Genomic DNA, 24,832 nt, shown 5'->3' on the forward strand with positions numbered 1-24,832 from the left:
GTAAATTACGTGGCTGATGTGGCTTCTCAATAACTATATAGCAGAAAAATCATCGCGGTTCAGATTTTTACTTCAAGTGGCAAGTATGAACACCATGAGCTTTAATTTACGATCGACACTAGTATTACGCAAAAAGGGGGTGTAACAGATGAGACTTTTTCAGTTCTGAGTGAAGCCTTATGCGCTCAAAATTGCGGCATCACGCGCGTTCATTACCTTGTCGGTGTTTAGGCAGCGTCAGGGCGGCGGCCGGCAGCACAACTCCGCTCACCTCGCCATGTCGGAAGCAAGCCCGCTCCTAACTTCTCCTTACTACAATTTACCGAAGTTGGTTTAAAAAAAACTATCTGGCTGTGTTTTCATCTGACCAATCAGGGTCTCAATGTTAACCTTACGCTTCGCCTACAAAAATTCTGTCTATCCAATGAGAAACGTTATACTTTTCGTTGTGGGGCAATGTTTTTAAAGTTCGCAACGTAACAGAGACGCGAAAAAGTCTTATGCTAAAACGTGTGGGTGGTGTGGTCTTAGCGGTAGGCTGGCTACGTGGGTGTCCAGTCCATCCCTTATCGTAGGGCCTTCTAGCTTAACACCGTTCTGCTCTCGGCTTCTGTTCTCGTTTCTCCCCTCGGAACTGCGTCTTTCTCACGGTGGGAAGGTATGACATGCATTTAGGCATTCTTGGGTTAGTCTGTGATATTCCATTTGCTCACTCGTTACTTGTATTACTTTGGTTAATTTAATGTCACGATTTATTCGGCGTTATGTGACATACTACTGGATTTGCCTGACACCTTACAAGCTCAATGGAAGCACACAGATTCACCGCCACCAAAAAATTTCCAGTAACCGCCAGTGCTGAAAGTGGTGTCCATTTTCTGGGACAGTGGGGGCGTAATCCTTACCCATTGGGTTCCAAAGGGCACTACGGTAACAGGTGCATCCTACGAAAATGTTTTGAGGGACAAATTCCTTCCTGCACTGCAACAAAAATGTCCGGGAAGGGCTGCGCGTGTGCTGTTTCACCAAGACAACGCACTCGCACATCGATCAAACGTTACGCAACAGTTCCTTTGTGATAACAACTTTGAAGTGAAGTGTTACCTCATGCTCCCTACTCACGTGACCTGGCTCCTAGTGAGTTTTGGCTTTTTCCAACAATGAGACACTCTCCGTGGCCGCACATTCACCAGCCGTGCTGCTATAGCCTCAGCGATTTTGCAGTGGTCAAAAGACTCCTAAAGAAGCCTTCGCCGCTGACATGGAATCACGGCGTCAGCGTTGTGAAAAATGTGTACGTCTGCAGGGCGATTACGTCGAGACGTAACGCCAGTGTCGTCGATTTCGGGTGAGTAGTTAATTAGAAAAAAAGAATCGGAGGCCTTAGAACTTGAATGAACCTCGTACTGGCAATGAGGTAGGTGGTAACTATATTCTGGCTACTCGGTGAAAGAGACTCTTTCAGAGGTGCAAACTTAAATTTTGGTGCTGTACAGCTGTCGCGAGACCGGCTCGCAGTCAGATTTCCGCGCTCCGTTGCAGGACTGGTGGAACGCGCGGTCGCACGCGACTTACTACCGCACGTGGAACGTGATCGTGCACGACTGGCTGTACGAGCACGTGTACCGTGACGTGAGCCGTCTGCTGGGGCCCGGCCGGCGCACCCAGCCGCTGCTCGCCGTGTTCCTGCTGTCCGCCGCCGTCCACGAGTACATCGTCACCTACACGTTCGGCTTCTTCTACCCCACGCTCTTCGTTGCGTTCGGCATCTGTTCAGGTGCGTGCTTTTAGTGCTCTACGGGTTCAAAGTTCCCGAACAAATTTAATAATAACGTACAAAGAAATTTAACGGCCAATTTTCTGGAATCCCGCCAGTTTCTTTCGTTGCACCACAGACATCCGAAATATGGCTTGAACGTGCCTACAACCTTCTTCTCTAGTAGAGCAAAAGCATGGCTTCTTCTGATGTCACCCACATTTTTCGTGACGCTTCAAACAGCATGGTTTCGGAAGTACAAGGAAAATTAGGTGTAAACTGGGTAAATGACTTGACACTGGCGTCACATGTCAGTAAAATTCTGCCCACCGCCACAGTGCACGTGTCACGCGATGGGAATTCCGTCACACTTTTCTTATCCACATCTCACCTCTTCCCTTGCTGCTTCTGCGACAGGGGTTGGCCGCGCGACGCTCAGCGTCGAAATCGTGCAGTTGTGGCCGATGAGAAGGTTTCAAACACATTGTTGCTCAGAATCGACACTAAAATGCCTCAGTATCAGTGTCATATAGGGCGTGAATGAAATCACTCCTTCCCCTAGGGATTTAATTTTCACATATTCCGCGATCGAAAACGATTGTTTCGAATAGGATTTGCACCAGAACGACGTTCTGGACAACATTTGTTGCAGCTGATCTCCCAATACGATTCAACCCTTCCCTAAGGACATCACGGGGCTGCAGTCCCACTCAACGTGGTCCCATCTCTTTGGAGTGAAGCATGAACACAGTTTTTTTTCTCTAGTATACAGAATCAAACGGCTAGGGATTGCTCAAAAGCATTCGACGAAATCTGAACGTGATCCGAAACAAAAGGTGTACCTTCTTTCTTCGCACCCTCCTGTGGCTTATGCACGAGAGGAAGGAGGGGTGAGGGGTAAGCTGTAAAGGAAGGTCTGACAATTTTCTCATGGGTGGACACTTCCATGTAGTACCTATCAACATAAACCTAAATGACTTTTACCTATGTGAAGCAGCATTTACTATTTCAACTCTGAGTATTTATTCAAAAAATGTTGGGAATTGTGCATGAATATTTCAGCCAAAAGTGGACTATGAAGGGACTGAATAGCTAAGCCAGTTTATACACGGTCCCTTCAAACACTTGAGCTAAGTACGTGTAACTAACAAGTCTCAAGCCATGCATTTCGACATGCTTGCCATTAGATTTGTAGGTAAACTCACTCCACTACTGGTATATTAGAATAAAATCGCAGATGTCAGATGGTACCTCAGCACTGTGTGAGACAGTTAGGTCTCTTCTTCCGTTAAGGTGAGCCGATTTGGAAATACTACTCTTTCGAAGTTTCTTAGTTTTTAAATAGTGTAAATAGTGTCCAATTTACAGCTTGACAGCTTAGAGAATCTGGGAGACATGGAGTTCATGTTAACACTATGGAACATACATAATATTATTTCCATTTACAATTACGAATTTCTCTACCAAAACGCAGAAGAATCAATTGATATGAAAAGATTTAAAATTAATACACATTTTTTGGGCCTCGCAGGGTGGCCGTACGGTCTTGCCGCCTTGCCATGTTTCACGCGGCTCCCCCCATTGGAGGTTACTCCTCCCGCGGACGTGTGTGCGTGTAAAATGTTAGATTAAGTAGTGCGTAAGGCTAGGAGCCGATGACCTCAGCAATTAGTTCCCATTGGAACTAACATCACATTTTTTGTTCCTGGTAACATTGATAGTAACCTGGGTTCGGAATATCAGCCCACTGCATGAAAAGTGAACCCAACATGTTACTACTCAACTCCTTAAAGTGTACTGGTAGTTTTGGAGAGGAAGTAGATGGTGTAGAACAGTTACCAGGTGGTTCTGTTACCCTCAACCACTGATGTAACTCAGGACAGTGAAGTGGTGTGCGCGTGCCAGTTGGTTGTATGGAGTCAGTAAGGTGAGCTGAAACAGTACAAAATGGCAGAAAGCGGCTGTGGCGTTCGGAAGTGCCAATGAGCAAGAGGTGAATGAAGTTTTCACATTTGTTCTTGTACCAATGTGGACTATCGAAAGAGTCTTACACGAATGATATACCACTCACAGCCGTGTACCACAGTGTAAGAAGATTGGCCGTAAAATTAAATAATCCTTATCGACAGGGACTGGAGAACACTTCGGTGAATCAATCAACATGATTGCAATCTGAGACCTGTACAGCACCTAATTCAGATGAATATGGCCTACTTGGAAAAACTTAAACGCACTTGCACTCACTTACTCGGCAAACTGACACAATACAGTGAGCGCCCAGAACATTATGACTACCAACAGCCATTATGTCCACTTTTGGCACAGATAACAGCGTTGTTGCACGGAAGCAGGCCGCCTTGGTAGGTCGCTGGAGGGAGCTGGTACAGCATCTGCACAATCTGCACGCTCCCACATATCACCTAATTCCCATAAGTTCTGGGGAGGGAGCAATGAGCTCTGACATCACAATCACATCCCACATGTGGTAGATATCGTTCAGATCTGGAGCGTTGCGGGGCCAGTGCATCAACTGGTATTCCCAACACTGCCCCTCAAACCACTCCTTCACAGACCTGGTTTCATGATATGACGATTATCTTGTTGGTAAATGCCACTGCCCTCGGGAAACATGATCGTCATGAAGGGGTACACATGGCCTGCGACCAGAGCAAGATACTCCTTGGCAGTCACGATGCCATGCACGAGATCCATTGGACCCCTGGACGCCCATGTCAATGTTACCTGTATAACCCTATTACTACTATTGCAATTCAGTATACTCTTACCTGAATAACATAAACCCTGTTTCTATGTTGGCACGTATAACCCTGTCATAAAAATTAACTTTAGTTCCCATATAAAATACACTTTCGGTGGATAGTTCTAATGATAGGGAAAGCTAAACAATAGTGTTAACCTTTTTACAGTGTTTGACAGTGCGTTGTATCTAATGGATAAGTAAATCAGCCTATTCACTTCTTTTCCTAAGATCTTACTCAGCAGTTAGATAGAAACGCAATATGAATAATACATACATGAAAAAAAGTTTTGCATCACCCCAGTTCACAGAACTCCTGATGACAGACGTTGACTGTGGATATTGTATCACAGACACAGTCCCTTTGACTGTTCAGAGAGGCCACTAAACCCATCCAGAGATGTAAACAACTATGCATGAGCAGCGCCTATTAGACGGAGGGGACTCGACAGCCGATCAGTTAGTCATTCCACCAGGAAGGAGGTACACGTGTCGTGTTGTCTGTAGTTAAATCGTGCCTAGACGGTCAATACCGCGGTTCGATCGCGTCCGCATTGTTGATTTGTGTCAGGAAGAGCTATCAACAAGGGAAGTGTCCAGGCATCTCGCAGTGATGATGTTAAGACATGGAGGGGAGGGGGAGAGGGGGAGAGAGAGAGAGAGAGAGAGAGAGAGAGAGAGAGAGAGAGAGAGAGAGAGAGAGAGAGATAGACAGGAACTGTCGATGACATGCCTCGCTCAGTCAGCGCAAGGGTTACTACTACAGTGGAAGAACGCTATCTACGGATTATGGCTCGGAGGAACCCTGACAGCAACGCCACCATGTTAAATAATGCTGTTCGTGCAGCCACAGGACGTCGTGTTTCGACTCGAACTGTGTGCAATGCGCTGCATGATGCGCAACTTCACTCCCGACGTCCATGGCGACGTCCACCTTTGCAACCACATCATCATGCAGCTCTGTACAGATGGGCCCAACAACATGCCGAAAGGACCGCTCAAGATTGGCATCACATTCTCTTCACTGATGAGTGTCTCATATGCCTTCAACCAGTCAGTCATCGGAGACGTGTTCCGAGGCAACCCGTCAGGCTGAACACCTTAGACACACTGCCTTGCGAGTGCAGCAAGATAGAGGTCCCTGATGATCTGGGGTGGCTTTATGTGGGGCCGACGTACGCCGCTGGTGGTCATGGAAGCCGCCGTAACAGCTGAGAGATACGTGAATACCATCCTCCGAACGATAATGAAGTAATATCGGGAGCACATTGGCGAGGCATTCGCCTTTATGGGCGACAATTCACGCCCCTTGTCTTGCACATCTTGTGAAGGACTTCCTTCAGGATAATGACATCGTTCGAGTGGCCAGCATGTTCTCCAGACATGAACCCTGTCGAACATGCCTGGGATAGATTGAAAAGGGCTATTAGTGGACGACGTGTCCCACCAACCGCTCTGAGAGATCTACGAGGAATCCCCGTTGAGGAGTGGGACAATCTGGACCAACAGTCCTTTATAAAATTGTGCATAGTATGCCACGATGAATACAGGCATGCGCCATTGCAAGAGGACGTGATACTAGGTGTTACAGGTCCAGAAATCTGGCCCACCACCTCTGAAGGTCTCGCTATATGGTGGCATAACATGCAATGTGTGGTTTTCATGTGCAATAAAAAAGGCGGAAATGTTTTTGTTCTCTCTTCTAATTTCCTTTACAGTTTCCGGAACTCTCGGAACCGAGGTGATGGAAAACTTTTTGTGTGTGTATTATACTAAGGGTATGAGAACTCAGTTTCAAGTTCATTTAGTGGCTTAAAACCTGTAGTAATCGTCACCAGCCTATCCAGGCAATGAAACAGTGACGTTTCCGAAAAGCAGAAGTACGAATTTTGCCTGCTTTCTTGCTGTTGTTTGTTGCTTCTTCAAATAAACATTACTCCACGTAGACAATGTTGGTGCAGACCCTGGAGTTTTTCTACTTCTACACCAATGTACGTTTTAAAAGTGAAAAAATCCCAGTAAATAAATTCAAGGAAGCTAAATAAAACTTTGGCCCGGGGGGACCTTCAGAAAAGCACTTCCCAAACCAAAAAAAACTTAGATACTAAAGCACATTCTTTTTATACTGAACATTTCACTTCATGAAAACCTCTTTCTTAGTGAAATTTACTTTCAAAAGCTATTGTTCTTTGAAGTAACTCTGTATAGCCATTGAACACTCTCTAGTAACTTGGTACGGTCTGATTGAAGTTTACGTAAGTGAACTTCTACTGTAACACTTTGCAATAGTTACCAAAGCACGAAAACAATTTAGATGGTGCCTCTTCATATTAACTTGGCACTTCGTAAGTCTGTAAAACAGGATACTCGGGTTAATGAAACACCAATAAGGGACCCTATATAAGTGTATGGTTAGGATGAAATAACTGGGTGAACCAGTTGCTTTAAAGTTAAAGAATGATTATTAAAACGCAGTTTCATTCAATGGTTCAGGGTGTACAAAAGTAAAATACAAATAATTCTTATCGGGTGGCTGTAGACTTCGGTGAGGAGAACAATTACGACGGCTACGCTACCCACAGTAAGGCGTGCAAGTATCTTGCTGTATGGGTTCAATTTATCTTCTTGGCGTCGTCCAGTTTTACATACAGTAGCCCAACTCGCAGCTATTCCGTAAGTCGTTTTCAGTCTTCATCCGAGGCAATTTTGTGTTAGTTTCTTCTGCTCCACAAGGGTGTTGCCTCAGTCACTGCTCCCTACAGACTGAGTGACTTACTTACCACACTGGCTCTAGGTAGTGCGTCAGTTCGTCCTTTCCACCTTTTCCACTCCGCAGAGCCACTTAAGTTACAAACAAAAGTATACTGGCTTTTATATAACACCTAATTTTTATATTGTTCCTAACTGTGGCCATTTCTTAAATTGTCAAATTTTCATGAGCAATTTATACACACAAATATTTTTAAATGTACAATGTCATCAGAAAATTAAACGTGATAAAAAGTTTACATAGTATTTTACGTACATTACTCCCATAAAATGCAAAGAATTTCAAACTTAAGTACATCACACTGTACTTCATATATACAGAAAATATACTGGCAATAAAAGAGAATTGTAAAGCAAAAATTACAAAATTTCAATGAACCATAAACAGTTATACCGGAATCATAACTCAGCCATCGCTAGCTTGTCTCCATCCCACAGTACAGGTGTCAAGGAACTGTTACCCTGGCAGATGACTGATGACGGATTCGCGTCCTCCCGTGGTGGTGGTGGTGGTGGTGGTGGTGGTGGTGGTGGTGGTGGTATCGATATCAGAATTTATCAGACCATGCAACGCTCTGCCACTTCACCAACGTCCAATGCCGATGGTCACATACCCATGTGAGTCGTTGCAAATGTTGTAGTGTTAACATCGGCAGGTATATGGGTCATTGCCTGTGGAGGCCCATCATTAGGACCGTGGTTAGAGCACTATGCATTCAGATGCACTTGTACTCTGCCCAGCATTACAGTCTGTGTCCTGTTTTAGCGGTCTACCCTGTCTACGACGTCAGACATCTATAATGGGGGGGGGGGGGGGGGGGGGTGGGGGGGGGGGGGGGGGGGCGGCGGCTGCCCAACACTAAAATATCGGGATGTGGTTGCGCCTCGGTGTCGTGCCGGCTCGTGCCTAGCCTCAGGGCCATCGCAAGCTGCCCTGGGTCAAACTTGCCCGTTCTACACATATGCAGCTACTCATTGATACTACATGCATTGCGCATGTGTCTGACCAGCAGTCGTTCTTCGCCAAATGATGCTGCTATTGCCTTGCACGGCTTTATATCGGTAGTAGATCAGTGGTCATAACGTTCTGGTGATCAGTGTATAAAGCCTAGAAACTTGGTTACAGAGTATTAGCCCGATGTCTCCTGTGGGCGACTTATTCTCTTGTCCAGTCTACTTCCTCTCTACACTTACCTTGCAGCCTAATGAGCGTGTAACACTGAGAACGGGTGCGCTAGAATGCCTTTGGTTGTGTGCCACAGTGGGTCTGGTGTTCGTGACGCACGACCAGCTGATGGGGCGGTAACGTGATGCTGTGGCTGCAGCTGATGGTGGGCACCGGCCTGCTGGTCAGCGCTCACCTCATGGAGTGGGAGGCCCGGCAGCGCTGCCCTCCCGCCGTCGTGAGTACTCGCAGCTTCAGCAGTAGTCGTGGTGGTAGCAGCTTCATTCATCCCTATATCTCTTCTTACAAGGATATAGGACACGACGAAGTACTTACGACTTTAGATAAATTTAAAATAAGCTAATCCCTATACACAACTATTTACAGACTTTTAGTTAGAGACAATCATTAGATTCACTCCTTATAATACTTTTTTTACAAGTAACTTGTTACATAATGAAATGTCACACTGTTCACTCATGTCTCACTATCAGTCACTGCACACGCTATACACACATCGTTTCATAACACTTACACACTCTCTCTCTCTCTCTCTCTCTCTCTCTCTCTCTCCTCTCTCTCTCTCTCTCTCTCTCTCACTCACCACACACACACACACACACACACACACACACACACACTGGCGATCTCTGGGCCACTTTCTGTACTGCGACTTCCCATTTGTTATCCTGAAAAACTGAGTCAGCATCCCTCCATAGTGACTGATACGTTGAACTCAGAAAGAGTAAGAAGTGTTAGTGTTGTGCTATGCATAGCTAAGGGGCAAGTATTTCTAGAAAGGAAAAAGACAAAGTGAAATTGATACATGCAATGTTTGATGTTTTCTTTTTCTTCTTCTTCTTATTGTTTATTTTTGTAACATTTATCAAACCCCTACACTGTTTTTATCTAAGCAATCCCTCAGTGTATAAAATGTATTGCACAACAGGTACTTTATAGCTGCCTTTTTAAGTAAGTGTATTTTTGCAATTTCTTTAATCTCTTTTGGATCTGTCTCGCGTGTGTGGTTTGAGTTTTATTTTTTCTTGGTACATACTATGACACACTTGCACTATTACTGTTCATGTTTGTTAAATGTCAGCTTCACCGTCTATCTGCACAAGACATAGTTTCTCCGTATGATGCAAAATGAACTGTTTGCGCAACAGTTCGCAATGTGCAGCACCTTTCCCCGAGCACTGAATTTCGTTATGTTTCTGTTCAAAGAAATCATCTATTTTCATGTGAAGCAGTTTCTTCCTGAGCATGCGAAAGATGTACCGTTGCATCTGGAATTTGGCGGAGAGCTATAGATGAGTGCCTCATTCATTTCTTGTTGATCATTTGTGGAAAAGTGAAAGAAGACTCACTCGTTTTGATGATTTGAATAATGAAAAACTATAACAGTTGCTTATGTTTTCATGATTAAGCAATGCGTTTCCAGAATTTCTCATTTTCGAGTAGTTCTGCGTACATTAACACTTTCGGTGACGTCTGAGTCTTGATTTCCTGCCTCTCTTGTATTGTAGATTTTTAAAGTTACACTGCAATAGAAAAATTGGACAAAATTAATATTTCTCAAGCTGCTGCATAGCGCAAACTGGCACGACTTTCCAATTTAGGTACACTGAACACATCATCTGTTACACAGATAACGAATTTGCAGAATCAACAATAGCAACACCCACAAACCCTGGAACCCATTCAAAAACAGGGACATAAGATACTCCACATCCAACAATCACGTACAATAGATTTAATGGATGAGCTTCATATTTTTGTAAACCAACAAAAAAAGGAGATAAATTATCAGACTAACTAAGAAGGCAACCACTTCGCCCTCTTAAATTTTTTTCCTCAATATGATGACCGTAGAAATTTTCATAAATATCTATATGTATGAAAAATATAACTGGCAATTCAGTAATCAATGGTGCTAAAAATTTATCGTTGACAATCTTATACTTAAAATGTAATTAAAAAACTGTGTAATACCTCTGTGTACAAACTCTTTGTGAAACCATACTGTCGTATCATCTCTATAGCATGTTTTGATTACAAAAATCACAGTGTAAGTGATGCTAATGTTCGTGACATGGTTCACAATGGAGGAGAAACAATACCTATAACTAGACAAAAAAAAAATACCGTATCTAATATTTGGGTATAAAAACACTGCAGGATCGATTTTGTCAGACTTTTCCAATTGCACTATAGCCTCAGAGACATCTACAGTCAAAGGAAGGTAGAAAATAACACTTGCAAACATCACCAAAAATATTCATGTAAATAAATGCCCTTGAATATGAGAAATTCTCGACACGTATTGTCCTGAGCATGGAAAAATAACTGGTGTAGTTTTTCGTTATTTAAATCATTAATGATGCAGCTGCAGGCTTTCCTAAAACGTCTGTTATCATGACCGAGATTAACATTCTTTCTGAGATACACATTATCTTCACTTTGTTTCGCGGCGCCTAATTTTAGTGAACAAATCTAAAGAAAAGTAGTCTACTTTGCTTGTCTCCATTTGCTTATGTTGTATAGTACTACTCTTCCCGGCCTCAAAGAATATTTTGAGCTCAGAAACGAGCAGTTCGGGCAATGAGTGGTGTAAGTTTGCGAATCTCTTGTCGACCCCTGTTCACTAGTGTGGGTATTCTGGCACTGGCCTCTCAATAGACATACTCTTATCTGTCGTTTCTTAACAATACAACTTATTCCGAACAGTTAGCAGCTTTCACTCAGTTAATGCTAGGCGGAAATCCAATATGCATTTGGATCGAATTTCTTTGACTCTTGTGGAGAAAGGTGTGCAGTATACTGCTGCATCCATTTTCAGTAAACTAACACAAGAATTCAAAAAATCTCAGCAGTAATCCACACCCTTTAAAATCGCAACTGAAGACTTTCCTTATGGGTCACTCCTACAATACCCAGTTGTTCCTTGAAAAACTAAACTGATTCCTAGGTTATACTGTTGATTGCGTTTACTTAAACTTACAGCTTGTCTTTTTTTGGGTTCATTAACATTTTGTGTTATTACCTTTATGTTGTAATTTCATGTACGGACAAATGCAATGATCTCCTCAGTTTGGTCCTACGGAACTCGACGTGTAGATAAAAAAAAATTCGATTGCGTCACACTGGTTCGTCGCCGTAATAAGCCAATTCAGTCACTTGATGTGGCTTCTTTGAGTTGGCGTGCAGCATAGGTTCCCAACAGGTTTCTCTACTTCTGCCCATCTTGAGCTTCCCGTTCCGATTCAGGCCAGCTGTCTCTCTCAAGTCTCTATACTGTATGTCCAGTGGCCTTCCCCTCAGTCTTCATCGTTTAACTGGGAGCCGCTCTGGTACTTTTAAGCGGAACCACAGGTTATTTCATCTCTTTCTCAGAACTCTACTTCACTTCATTTGTCTATTCAGTTAAGACATTGCGAATTCTAGAACAGCTGGAAATAGTTTTGGAGATAATCACCTTGTTTTACACGCTTTGGATTAGAAAATCATTGGTTTCTTCAACTCATTTTTGTTCTGTTAGAGCCTCAAACACATATGTGTGATTAATCGAATCTAATGCGATTTCAAGACCTGTAAAGGCAAAGCAAAGAAGTTGATGGGTCTCACTTGTACTGCTGTTTGACATAGAGTGAGAATATGGTCAACTGCACTAAATACTTCACGGAAATCAGCTTGGACTATTGGTTGAACCATGTCAAGTGCAGTGCTCACTCAGGAGTCGGAATTCTAATTTAAAAAGATGTATAGTATGGATAGAATATTTCATTCTGGCCTTACCGTCTGCACGTATGAGTTTGAGTGCACTACGTGCACTGCATTATCATGAAACTGAAGAGACCTGTATTTCCTCAAAATATTACATAATTATTCAATATGGTAAATGTATTTCATGTGCAGCAGTGACCTAACATACACCAAACAAACTCATAGTGACTCCTATTTATCATTGCCGTCACTGGACAAACGGCTTTCAATAAAAGTGTCCCCCAGGAATGGGAATACACACATTGAACGTAAGAGCTCAGGTTGTAGACACAAACTTGACAGCGTAAGGAAGTTTGGATCAGGCTGTGGGGCATGCACAAACAGCTTCTCCCCTTCACCCCTCCTCCTCTTCTTCTCCCCTTCACCCCTCCTCCTCTTCTTCTCCCCTTCACCCCTCCTCCTCTTCTTCTCCCCTTCACCCCTCCTCCTCTTCTTCTCCCCTTCACCCCTCCTCCTCTTCTTCTCCCCTTCACCCCTCCTCCTCTTCTTCTCCCCTTCACCCCTCCTCCTCTTCTTCTCCCCTTCACCCCTCCTCATCTTCTCCCCTCCTCGTCTCCTACCCTCCCCCCCTCGTCGCCTTCTCCCCTCCTCGTCTCCTACCCTCCCCCCCTCGTCGCCTTCTCCCCTCCTCGTCTCCTACCCTCCCCCCCTCGTCGCCTTCTCCCCTCCTCGTCTCCTACCCTCCCCCCCTCCTCGTCTCCTACCCTCCCCCCCTCCTCGTCTCCTACCCTCCCCCCCTCCTCGTCTCCTACCCTCCCCCCCCTCCTCGTCTCCTACCCTCCCCCCCTCCTCGTCTCCTACCCTCCCCCCTCCTCGTCTCCTACCCTCCCCCCCTCCTCGTCTCCTACCCTCCCCCCCTCCTCGTCTCCTACCCTCCCCCCCTCCTCGTCTCCTACCCTCCCCCCCTCCTCGTCTCCTACCCTCCCCCCCTCGTCGCCTTCTCCCCTTGCCCCCCTCGTCGCCTTCTCCCCTTGCCCCCCTCGTCGCCTTCTCCCCTTGCCCCCCCTCGTCGCCTTCTCCCCTTGCCCCCCTCGTCGCCTCCTCCCCTTGCCCCCCTCGTCGCCTCCTCCCCTTGCCCCCCTCGTCGCCTCCTCCCCTTGCCCCCCTCGTCGCCTCCTCCCCTTGCCCCCCTCGTCGCCTCCTCCCCTTGCCCCCCTCGTCGCCTCCTCCCCTTGCCCCCCTCGTCGCCTCCTCCCCTTGCCCCCCTCGTCGCCTCCTCCCCTTGCCCCCCTCGTCGCCTCCTCCCCTTGCCCCCCTCGTCGCCTCCTCCCCTTGCCCCCCTCGTCTCCTCCTCCCCTTGCCCCCCTCGTCGCCTCCTCCCCTTGCCCCCCTCGTCGCCTCCTCCCCTTGCCCCCCTCGTCGCCTCCTCCCCTTGCCCCCCTCATCGCCTCCTCCCCTTGCCCCCCTCGTCGCCTCCTCCCCTTGCCCCCCTCGTCGCCTCCTCCCCTTGCCCCCTCGTCGCCTCCTCCCCTTGCCCCCCTCGTCGCCTCCTCCCCTTGCCCCCCTCGTCGCCTCCTCCCCTTGCCCCCCTCGTCGCCTCCTCCCCTTGCCCCCCTCGTCGCCTCCTCCCCTTGCCCCCCCTCGTCGCCTTCTCCCCTTGCCCCCCCTCGTCGCCTTCTCCCCTTGCCCCCCCTCGTCGCCTTCTCCCCTTGCCCCCCCTCGTCGCCTTCTCCCCTTGCCCCCCCTCGTCGCCTTCTCCCCTTGCCCCCCCTCGTCGCCTTCTCCCCTTGCCCCCCCTCGTCGCCTTCTCCCCTTGCCCCCCCTCGTCGCCTTCTCCCCTTGCCCCCCTCGTCGCCTTCTCCCATTGCCCCCCCTCGTCCTCGTCGCCTTCTCCCATTGCCCCCCCTCGTCCTCGTCGCCTTCTCCCATTGCCCCCCCTCGTCCTCGTCGCCTTCTCCCATTGCCCCCCCTCGTCCTCGTCGCCTTCTCCCCTTGCCCCCCTCGTCGCCTTCTCCCCTTGCCCCCCTCGTCGCCTTCTCCCCTTGCCCCCCTCGTCGCCTTCTCCCCTTGCCCCCCTCGTCGCCTTCTCCCCTTGCCCCCCCTCGTCGCCTTCTCCCCTTGCCCCCCCTCGTCCTCGTCGCCTTCTCCCCTTGCCCCCCCTCGTCCTCGTCGCCTTCTCCCCTTGCCCCCCCTCGTCCTCGTCGCCTTCTCCCCTTGCCCCCCCTCGTCCTCGTCGCCTTCTCCCCTTGCCCCCCCTCGTCCTCGTCGCCTTCTCCCCTTGCCCCCCCTCGTCCTCGTCGCCTTCTCCCCTTGCCCCCCCTCGTCGCCTTCTCCCCTTGCCCCCCCTCGTCGCCTTCTCCCCTTGCCCCCCTCGTCGCCTTCTCCCATTGCCCCCCCTCGTCCTCGTCGCCTTCTCCCATTGCCCCCCCTCGTCCTCGTCGCCTTCTCCCATTGCCCCCCCTCGTCCTCGTCGCCTTCTCCCATTGCCCCCCCTCGTCCTCGTCGCCTTCTCCCATTGCCCCCCCTCGTCCTCGTCGCCTTCTCCCATTGCCCCCCCTCGTCCTCGTCGCCTTCTCCCCTTGCCCCCCTCGTCGCCTTCTCCCCTTGCCCCCCTCGTCGCCTTCTCCCCTTGCCCCCCTCGTCGCCTTCTCCCCTTGCCCCCCTCGTCGCCTTCTCCCCTTGCCCCCCTCGTCGCCTTCTCCCCTTGCCCCCCCTCGTCGCCTTCTCCCCTTGCCCCCCCTCGTCCTCGTCGCCTTCTCCCCTTGCCCCCCCTCGTCGCCTTCTCCCCTTGCCCCCCCTCGTCCTCGTCGCCTTCTCCCCTTGCCCCCCCTCGTCCTCGTCGCCTTCTCCCCTTGCCCCCCCTCGTCCTCGTCGCCTTCTCCCCTTGCCCCCCCTCGTCCTCGTCGCCTTCTCCCCTTGCCCCCCCTCGTCCTCGTCGCCTTCTCCCCTTGCCCCCCCTCGTCCTCGTCGCCTTCTCCCCTTGCCCCCCCTCGTCCTCGTCGCCTTCTCCCCTTGCCCCCCCTCGTCCTCGTCGCCTTCTCCCCTTGCCCCCCCTCGTCCTCGTCGCCTTCTCCCCTTGCCCCCCTCGTCCTCGTCGCCTTCTCCCCTTGCCCCCCCCTCGTCCTCGTCGCCTTCTCCCCTTGCCCCCCCTCGTCCTCGTCGCCTTCTCCCCTTGCCCCCCCTCGTCCTCGTCGCCTTCTCCCCTTGCCCCCCCTCGTCCTCGTCGCCTTCTCCCCTTGCCCCCCCTCGTCCTCGTCGCCTTCTCCCCTTGCCCCCCCTCGTCCTCGTCGCCTTCTCCCCTTGCCCCCCCCTCGTCCTCGTCGCCTTCTCCCCTTGCCCCCCCTCGTCCTCGTCGCCTTCTCCCCTTGCCCCCCCTCGTCCTCGTCGCCTTCTCCCCATGCCCCCCTCGTCGCCTTCTCCCCTTGCCCCCCTCGTCGCCTTCTCCCCTTGCCCCCCTCGTCGCCTTCTCCCCTTGCCCCCCTCGTCGCCTTCTCCCCTTGCCCCCCTCGTCGCCTTCTCCCCTTGCCCCCCTCGTCGCCTTCTCCCCTTCCACAGCCCCTCCGTTCCCACCCCTACCCTTTTTTCCCGCCCCTCCCCTCCCCTCCTCTCTCGCCCCCTTCCCTCACCTCCCCTATGCTCCCCTCCCCTCGCCTACCCTCTTGGTCCGCCCCCCCCCCTCCTCGTCTTCTGATTTGGAGAATGTAATGCTCATAATGTGCCTCACGATTCATAAAAAGTTGAACTTACCTAAATCAGGTTTTGGCATGTGTTAGCATGCAAACAATAGATTGGTTTGCCAAATGGTTAACATGAGAAACTTTCTTATCTCAATATGTGAGAAACTACAGCGTTTTGCGATATAATAAAGTAATTTTTAAATGTCGTAGATACTTCATGTAGTTTAAATTGAGTGGAAGCTTGAAAGTGCGTTATTAAGTGAGCAACTGGGGCAAGACAAGTCGGTAGCTCGTGTAAAAGCACGTTTTTGTAAAAAAAAATAAGTTAAAATTGTTCATTTATATTGTAAAACCCACAGTAATTTTCGTTCATGAAAAAGTCAGTAACCCTTTCAAATTACATAATTCTCTAGAAAAGTAAGTAAACCAGTTTCATGTATTAACAGTACAGCAAAGTAGTTTTCCTCTGCACGAATATTTCCTTCTGGCCTTACCGCCTGCACGTATGAGTTTGAGTGCACTACGTGCACTGCATTATCATGAAACTGAAGAGACCTGTATTTCCTCAAAATGTTATATAAGTATTCAATATGGTAACTGTATTTCATGTGCAGCAGTGACCTAACATACACCAAACAAACTCATAGTGACTCCTATTTATCATTGCCGTCACTGGACAAACGACTTTCAATAAAAGTGTCCCCCAGGAATGGGAATACACACATTGAACGTAAGAGCTCAGGTTGTAGACACAAATTTGACGGCGTAAGGAAGTTTGGATCAGGCTGTGGGGCATGCTCAAACAGCTTAATGATAAGGCGACTGCTCGTGATAAAGTAGATCAGGGTTCACATTCTGGTCTGGCACAAATTTTGGTTGCCATTCCATTATCTAGCTGATGGTTGCTCATATTCACAACTCTAAATCCACTTCATGTAAATAAAACTGGCAAATAGTTAACACACTCACAAAACATCGTTCTTGTGAAATACTAATAGTAGTTTATTCACACGAAGGAATCAGTATTACCGGCCAGGGAGCGCAGGTTGATTACCTACTTCTATATTTCGAGAGTTGTTTTGACATCATTACTCATAAGAGGCAACTTATCAAATCGTGCCTATGGAGTGTAGTGTAGTTGTAAGATTGGATTTGTGAATTCCTATCGGGGAGTTAACAGTTGACCGTTTACAGTAACTGATGGAGAGTCAATGAGTAAAACAAAAGTGGTACCTGGCGTTCTTAATGTACATAAACGATCCAGAAGACAGTGTGAGCAACTGTCTTAAATTCTTTTCACATGATGCTGTCTTTTACAAGATATTAAACTCTTTAGAAGATCAAAACTAGTTACGAAATGATTTAGAAAAGAACTGTATGGCATGAAAAGTGGCAGTTGATCCCAAATAATGAAAAGTATGAGGTCATCAAGACGACTGCTGAAATAACTGCGTGAAATTTCGGTTATAGTATAAATCACACAAATCCAAAGGCTTCCATTTCGACTAAATACCACATAATAAGGCGAACTAAAGCTTGAGTTTTATTGCCAGAGTACTAACGAGAAGGAATAGATCTACTAGGGAGACTGCCTACACTACGCTTGTCCGTCCTCAGCTGGAGTATTGCTGAGCGATATCGGATTCTTACCAGATACTACAGACGTAGTACATCAAAAAAGTCCAAAGGAAGGTATCTTGTTTTGTTATCTTCGCGAACTAGTGGAGATTGTGTCGCGGATATGATACGTCAGTTGTATTGGGAATCTCTAAAACAAAGGCGTTCTTCACTGCTTCGATTTCTTTCCACGAAATTTCGAACAGCAACTTTCTCCTCTGAATGCGGAAATTTTTTGACGCGCACCTACATATCCTGAAATGATCGTCGTAATACAATAAGAGAAATCACAAATCGCACGGAGAGACTTGAGTTTTGTTTTTCCCGCGTGCTTTTCGAGAGTGGAACTTTGGAGAAATAGTGTGAGTGGTTCCATAAACTCTTAGACAGGCGCTTAAGTGTGAATTGCAGAGTCGTCACACAGATGTAGACACTGATTAGGACTCCCGATAAACCAGCACGGGTAGCATTCGGAAAACCTTTGAAGATAAACGGCAGCGGCGCTATCATAGAAAGCTTTGAGCTCCCTGAAGGGAAGCCGTAACACGAACAAGCAAGTAAGCTTATGGTGGATACTACTCTGCCTCACATGGGCTGCAAGTACAGGGCGCGGCGCTTAACTCCGTGCGAATTTCAATTTGAATATCCCGCCATATAGTAGTACCACCGGAGGTTGCGATTGGAGTTCAGCCGTAGGCATCTAATAAGTCAGAACCTCAAAAATGACCGAAATATTACAGACAAGTGCGGAGTACAACCGAAGAGCCGCGATTATAGAAACTTTTCGCGCTGGGCGTTCTCCCACTGAAATAGATTTTTCGGGTACCTGAGATCAGTTGTCGGCTATATTGTGCCAAGTACAACGCGTCGGAGAAGTCTGGGGTTCACGTCCTAGGTATTGTGTGCAGTGAGGGTGATTTCATGCCGCCACATTTCTTTGAAAAGGGACAAACTGTCACGAAAGAAGTTCATCTGCAAGGTTTGTCGTATGACGTGAAACCGTGGATCGTAAGTGTGGTCTCGGGGAGACAATGTCTTTCAACGGAACGGTGCACCTGCTCATACGAGCCATCTACTCCAAAGCTGGCCTCAGAGTTCTGGTCAAAGGATTTCTGGTCTCCCCCCCCCCCCTCCCCCCGAATAGCCCGGATTTGAGCCCCCTCTACTACTATGTTCGGAGAGTGGTCGAAAGAGTTACCAATAGACGAGGCACCCTAACATCGTTTCTTTATGCACCACTATCCAAGCAACATTCGCGAATATGGACAGCGCTGTTTGAAAAGTGCGTGCGATCGCTTCAAGACATGATTGGAGGCGATCATTGCGACTGAAGGGGGTTACATCGAGTAATGTTACTCTTGAAAGATACCACTATTTATATGTAAAATGATTTTCATTTCTACTTTGTTTTATTAAATTTACTTTTAAAAAAAGTTTTATTTGTCTAGATTTAAGCGCAGAACCCTGTAAAACTCCGGAGGAAGTTGGCAAAACAACTAAAGAGTGCAATACTACTATTTTGCTTTACTGTGCTTTCACAATAAAACAGCTACATCAAAATGGTAGTGTCCAGAGGTCAATGTAAATACTAATTTACGTATAAATTTAAATGATACGTAATTGTAAATCATTTGTGTAAAATAATAATGTACTTTGCCGTTTCAGAGGGTACGGTCATGTTAAAATAGGGAAAGGCACCTCAATAATTGTTACATAAGTGTTTTGCAGACGGAAGAATCGGTATGAAACTATGCCATAATAAAGAGCTAGCCAAGTTAAAAAAGTGAAATTCCGTTGTGCTGTTACGAGCCTTCATGTTGATGTATTAAAGGGAAGAAAGATTGTAACTATTAAGAAGTTAGGGTGAGTTCCTGTTGTTAGTTAACCAACCATGATAATTACACGAAGGCAGAGCGTTCCAGTTTCTCCATCTGAATTTATAACATTATTTTCTGACCGCGGCCGTCGGGTAGTGGTCACTACTGCGAACGCTGGAGGTTTTCTGTGAACGGAGACTCCTCTCCAGGCTGGTGGCAATAGGTTGGTCTTCTGTTAATCCGAATCAATGACTCGTGGTCTGCGGCCGACTGTGCTGTTCCCAAAGGAAAGAACCTTTTGAGGGCGTTGGCTGGAAGCAGCACCTTACAGCAAGTAGTAAGAGTGTTTGCAGGAAATGACCAGTTCAACGGCCTACACTTTGCTCTGAACGTTCGTTGGCCGAAAGGGTTGCATGATGAAATAATTGTGCTCAGCGGCTTGGAGCCCGCGAAATCGGCAATCAGCCGACAACCTTCTCAGGATGGTTCCTTTGTGACAAGGAGTTCTTGCAGTGGGTCGTTCAGTTCCTCCACCAGCGCCGTTGAAAATTGCTGGATGGTCGCTGGTGTATATGGACATGACGCAATACGTCTTCCCAACCCATTCCTTACTTGTTCAATGCGATTTAAATCTCGGAACGGGCAGGCCAGGCCAGGCCAGGCCAGGCCATGCCATGCCATGCCATGCCATGCCATTCGCCAAATATCCTCTGGTTCCAGCAGTCTTCCAGCTGTGCTATCGTTGCGATCGGGTATTGTCATACGTAAAAATGAAGTCATGGCTGAATGTACCCCTGAATAGACGCGCATGGGGAAGGACTGGAGTATCACAATAATGTTGAGCGGTGAGTGCACCGTGATCAGATTTAGTGGTAAATACGCCCATATAATATTATTCATCCCCACAAGATAACACCAGGACCACCAAAACGATCATGTTCGACAATGTTTCCTTCTGCGTTATGTTCTCTCACCTTTCGACAGACGTCGGTATCCTCGGAATCACGACTCATGCTGAATCTGCTCTCATCGAAGAATAGCACCCTTTCCCACTACCTATTGGTCCTGTCTCTGTGCTCTTGGCACAATCGCAAATGGTTCCGTCGATGTGCAAAGTACTGGTCGTCCAGAGAGACCAGAAGCATACCGTCGTCATGCCACTGTGGACCGTGTAATTGTACCCCGTTCAGTCGCTTTCAATGTGGCAGCAATTGCAACCTCTGTTTGACATGAGTCCCTTCTTACCTTTCGCACAATGTAGTGATCATCTGTAGATGCAGCTGACCGTGGTCCACCACTTCCTCTCCATCGGGCAACAGTGCCTGTGGTTCGGAAGTTTGCTCCATGCACGTGAAAGAATGCTGTGAGCAATACTAAACTACTGGGTTACACTTTTCCGTCCTTCACGTTTCCTGATGATTCTTACCCGAGTGAGGTCATCCATAAAATGGTTCAAATGGATCTGAGCACTATAGGACTTACCGTCTATGGTCATCAGTCCCCCAAGAACTTAGAGCTACTTAAACCTAACTAACCTAAGCACATCACACAACACCTAGCCATCACGAGGCAGACAAACTCCCTGACCCCGCCGAGAATCGAACCGGGAACCCGGGCGCGGGAAGCGAGAACGCTGCCGCACGACCACGAGCTGCGGACTGAAGTCACCCAAATGTTGTCTTCGAACTATTTTGTCTTCGAACCATGTTGTAACGAACGTCACAGCCCACTGTAAGCACTGCGTGGTTGACACGGACTGTCTTTATTCCAAACCTTCAATTTCTTCGTGTTGCCGGACCAGCTCTATCTGGCACTGTAATCCCGCTGATGCTGACGCTATATGATGTCCAACTTCCTGTGCACGACTGTGTGACGTCTTGCAATATATTACCGCATTAAGAGTTTGAATGATGACTGGTAGCTGGAGCTAGACGCATGAGACACTCCATTTCGGAAATCTTAGGGAATATTGCGAGATCCAGAGTGCAAAGGGTGTACCGAGAATACCAAATTTTAGGCATTACCTCACACCAAAGACAACGCAGTCGCCGACAGCCTTCTTTCAATGACACAGAGCTGCGGCGTATGCAGAGAGTTGTCAGCGCTAACAATCAAGCAACGGTGCTTTAAATAACCGCAAAAATGAATGCGGGACGTACGAGAAACGTGTCCGTTAGGACAGTGCGGTGAAATTTAGCGTTAATGGGCAGTGGCACGACGCGAATGCCTTTGCCAACAGCACGACATGGCCGCAGCCTCTGTCCTGGGCTCGTGACCATATCGGTTGGACTCAAGGCGACTGGAAAAACGTTGTCTGGTCAGGTTAGTCCAGAATTCAATTGGTAAGAGATGATGGTAGGGTTCTAGCGTGGCGGATGTCTCATGAAGCCAGGTACCCAAGCTGACAACAAGGCACTGTGTAACCTGGTTGTGGCAACACAGTGGTGTGGGCTGTGTTTGTATGGAATTGATTGGGTCCTCTGATGGTTACGTTCCGCTACTTGGACACCAATTACAGCTATTCCTAGCCTTCGTGCTCCCAAACAACGATGGCATTTTTGTTTGCCATAGTTGTTTGCGGATGGTTTGAAGAACATGCTGGACAATTCGAACAGATGATTTGGTCACCCATCGAACTTCTTTGGAACATAATCTAGGGGTGAGTTCGTGCAGAAAATCCAGCATCAGCAACATTTTCGCAATTATGGATGGCTGTAGTGGCAGCATGGGTCAATATTTCGGCAGGAGACATAAAGTGACTTCTTCAGCCCATACCACGTCGATTTGCTGCACTACACCGGGCAAAAGGAGGGCGACATAATATTTGGAGGTATTCTATGACTTCCGACACATGAGCGTACTTACCCCAGGAAACGGATGCTGGTATTTAAACGTCAAAACTGTCTTCAAACGAAGAAATAAGAGTATTCGTTACAATACAGGCACTGCAATATCGCATCAATATCTCGCAACCATCATCTCGGTGGTCTTTCACGTTTTCTTCTCTCAATGTTGTCAAATCGTAGTGTCTCTTTGGTCATCTGTTATAGTTTGTTGGATGTGCTCATACCAAGTCAATATTTTGCTACATATGGAATCGAGAATGTGTTTTTTCTCAATTTTTTTCATTTCTGGTTAGCTCGTCTGTATATGCGACAACTTCTTCACTAAACTCATGTCAAGGGACATTAATTTCTGTTCTCTTTGGTTAGCTCCATATATCAGGAAAACGATCTACAGCTGACAAATACCTTAGTTTTCTTTCTAATTTTGACCCTCCGTAGCCAACACTTGTCCAATTACTCATTTCTTTGCCAAATTTTGTCTATGATGTCTTTTGTGCCTGTAGAAGCGACTCAGGTACTTAAATGTGCAGAGATTTTTAATTTTACATAATTGTACGAGCCTTTTTGTCCTTCACCCAGTAGCATGCATTTTCTATGTCAGTCAGTGTTCATTCTCCATACAGTATCTGTAAATGTAATTGCAGTCGTCTTTGTCCCCCGCTATCAGGACCTGGCCGTCAGCGAAGAGTTAAGCGAACCGTATTTCTTGTCATGCAGAAATTCCCTTTCCGCATAATTTTCGCTTCCGCTTTGCAAAACGTCTCGCCTAATGATCTCCTATTGGAATATTAGTTACCTACTTTAACCATAGTATTGAAACAGATATGTCGAATTGTTAGAAAATATCTGCTGCCGATGCCAAAATATTCAACAGCTAATCACAGCTTACTTAAGGACACTGTATCGTGTGCCCTCTGTAGATTAAGAAAAGTGAAGCAACATTCCCATTTATAGCCTCATTTCAATGGGGTGTCAGAAGTAAATATGCCATTGGTACATAAGCGTCCAACCTATTATTGCTTCTCAGTTTCTGTTGTTTGTGCTTCTATTTGATGCTTTATTGCTTTACCGCACAATCTGGCTGTTGTACTAATAAGTTCAATTCGTCTATAGTGTGCGAAAACGCGTTTTGAAATAACTTACATATTACAAAAATCAGAGAATTTGATGTGCGGCTGTAATGCCTATAGAACCAAACCTTGAGTATTTTTGAAGTGCCATAGAAAAGCCCCTATGCCTAGAACTCGTTAGGAGTAGAAAACCGTATCAGAACTTAAGGAGCACTAATTTTGGTGTAATACAGTGTATCGAGGAAAGTTCCATTTCACATCCCTAAAATGAAATTACCTTGATAGTAATAATTAATTGTAAATGACAAAGTAATAAGCCAAAATAATGAACATTGTAATAAAATTTCCTAACTGCTTGAGTTAGTATTTAGTTTTGTATTTTATCGTATTATAAGACTTCTTTTGTATCAAAGTCTGGAGAGAAAATTTTGAAGTACTGTCTTGCTCAATTTTGGGTAATGAGCCTCTTTGAACTAAACAGGATGTGTGCTTTCAGCAGCGCATTCCAGTCCTTATTGTAAGTTGATGACAAAATGAATTACTTTAGGAATATTTTGATATTGCATATAGATATTGTCACCAATCGTCACAAATGTCATTTTGTGAGTTCGTCCCCAAATGCTGCTTGGAATTGAAAATGCATCATGCAGTAAAGTAGTCTTCTGTGATCGAAGACTTTAAAGTTCCACCGAGAGTATTATTGTAAATAATTGTTTCAGGATTCATCTTGGGATTTCTACGTTCCCCGGTCATGGTTCTGCTTTTCTTCATTGGAGGGCATCTGAGCTGTCAAGAACTAACACAATGGCGCTGGCTGCTTATTTGATGGTTTTGTACTTCAAATTTGTTTGATTTAATGCAATGATTTTAATAGAAATGTTTATGGATAGTTAAAACAGCTTTTATCGTTAGAATAATAAAGAAAATTTACTATATCACTAAAATATTATTCTCTTCATTTTCGTCTTGGTTCCTTGGGTTCATTATGTCAAATACTTCGTTGCACCATGACTCCATCAGGTGTGACTAACTGCTCTTTCGACAGCAAGGCGTCATAATACCGAGGGATACGTGTGTCACAATGAATTCCAGACACGGTCTCACAATATGTTTTTATCAGGATGAAAGGGTGTATGTTCAACAAGGTGACCAAGTGGAAGAAGTTATCCAGCGATTCTGAATGGCGAAGTTGGACAATAATACTACAGCTCCAGCTAGGCTTCAGCAGGAGCTGACTAAACAAGGGAAACTGAATGAAAGAAGTCACAGCTACCGAGTATTGAGATTAGACCACTACAGACTGGTGTGTCTTCCAGGGTCAAGATTTGGGTACACAATCGTATTGATATATGTACATTCTGTCTGCGACCACTGTCTACATCAGCTTCAGAGCTAGAGGTCGACATTACTATAGTCACGTACCAAGGACTTAATCTCCAGCATTAATAGGCAACTGCCTGAACTAGGAACCCTCTACAGACATCTCGGAGCATTCATATCACAAGGTCTCATGCTGGTGTCCACCTCCCTAGTGGGATGGGCGTTGGAGTACCCTGAGGGACTTCGTCTTTGCTGATCACTACCCATTGCAGGCATGTGGCTTTGACTTCAGCTTGAGCACGCATTAGCAT

The 24,832-nt window shown here is 46.8% G+C and overlaps 1 protein-coding gene across 3 annotated transcripts in view; it reads left to right on the forward strand.

The window, feature by feature from the left end:
• LOC126336514 (sterol O-acyltransferase 1-like) overlaps positions 1-24,122 on the forward strand; it is a 144,213-nt gene extending 120,091 nt beyond the window's left edge. For 2 of the 3 annotated variants that reach the window (XM_050000293.1, XM_050000294.1), the window contains exons 10-11: positions 1,543-1,777; positions 23,921-24,122. In XM_050000293.1, the coding sequence (XP_049856250.1) occupies positions 1,543-1,777; positions 23,921-24,027 (342 nt within the window). In that variant the 3' untranslated portion in view covers positions 24,028-24,122. Of the gene's footprint in view, positions 1-1,542; positions 1,778-8,545; positions 8,687-23,920 lie in introns of all 3 variants that reach the window. The other variant, XM_050000295.1, reaches the window with a different exon arrangement.
• Positions 24,123-24,832: the final 710 nt, after the last annotated feature.

This window comes from Schistocerca gregaria, chromosome 2, assembly GCF_023897955.1.
Source record: "Schistocerca gregaria isolate iqSchGreg1 chromosome 2, iqSchGreg1.2, whole genome shotgun sequence".
Taxonomy (NCBI): domain Eukaryota; kingdom Metazoa; phylum Arthropoda; class Insecta; order Orthoptera; family Acrididae; genus Schistocerca; species Schistocerca gregaria.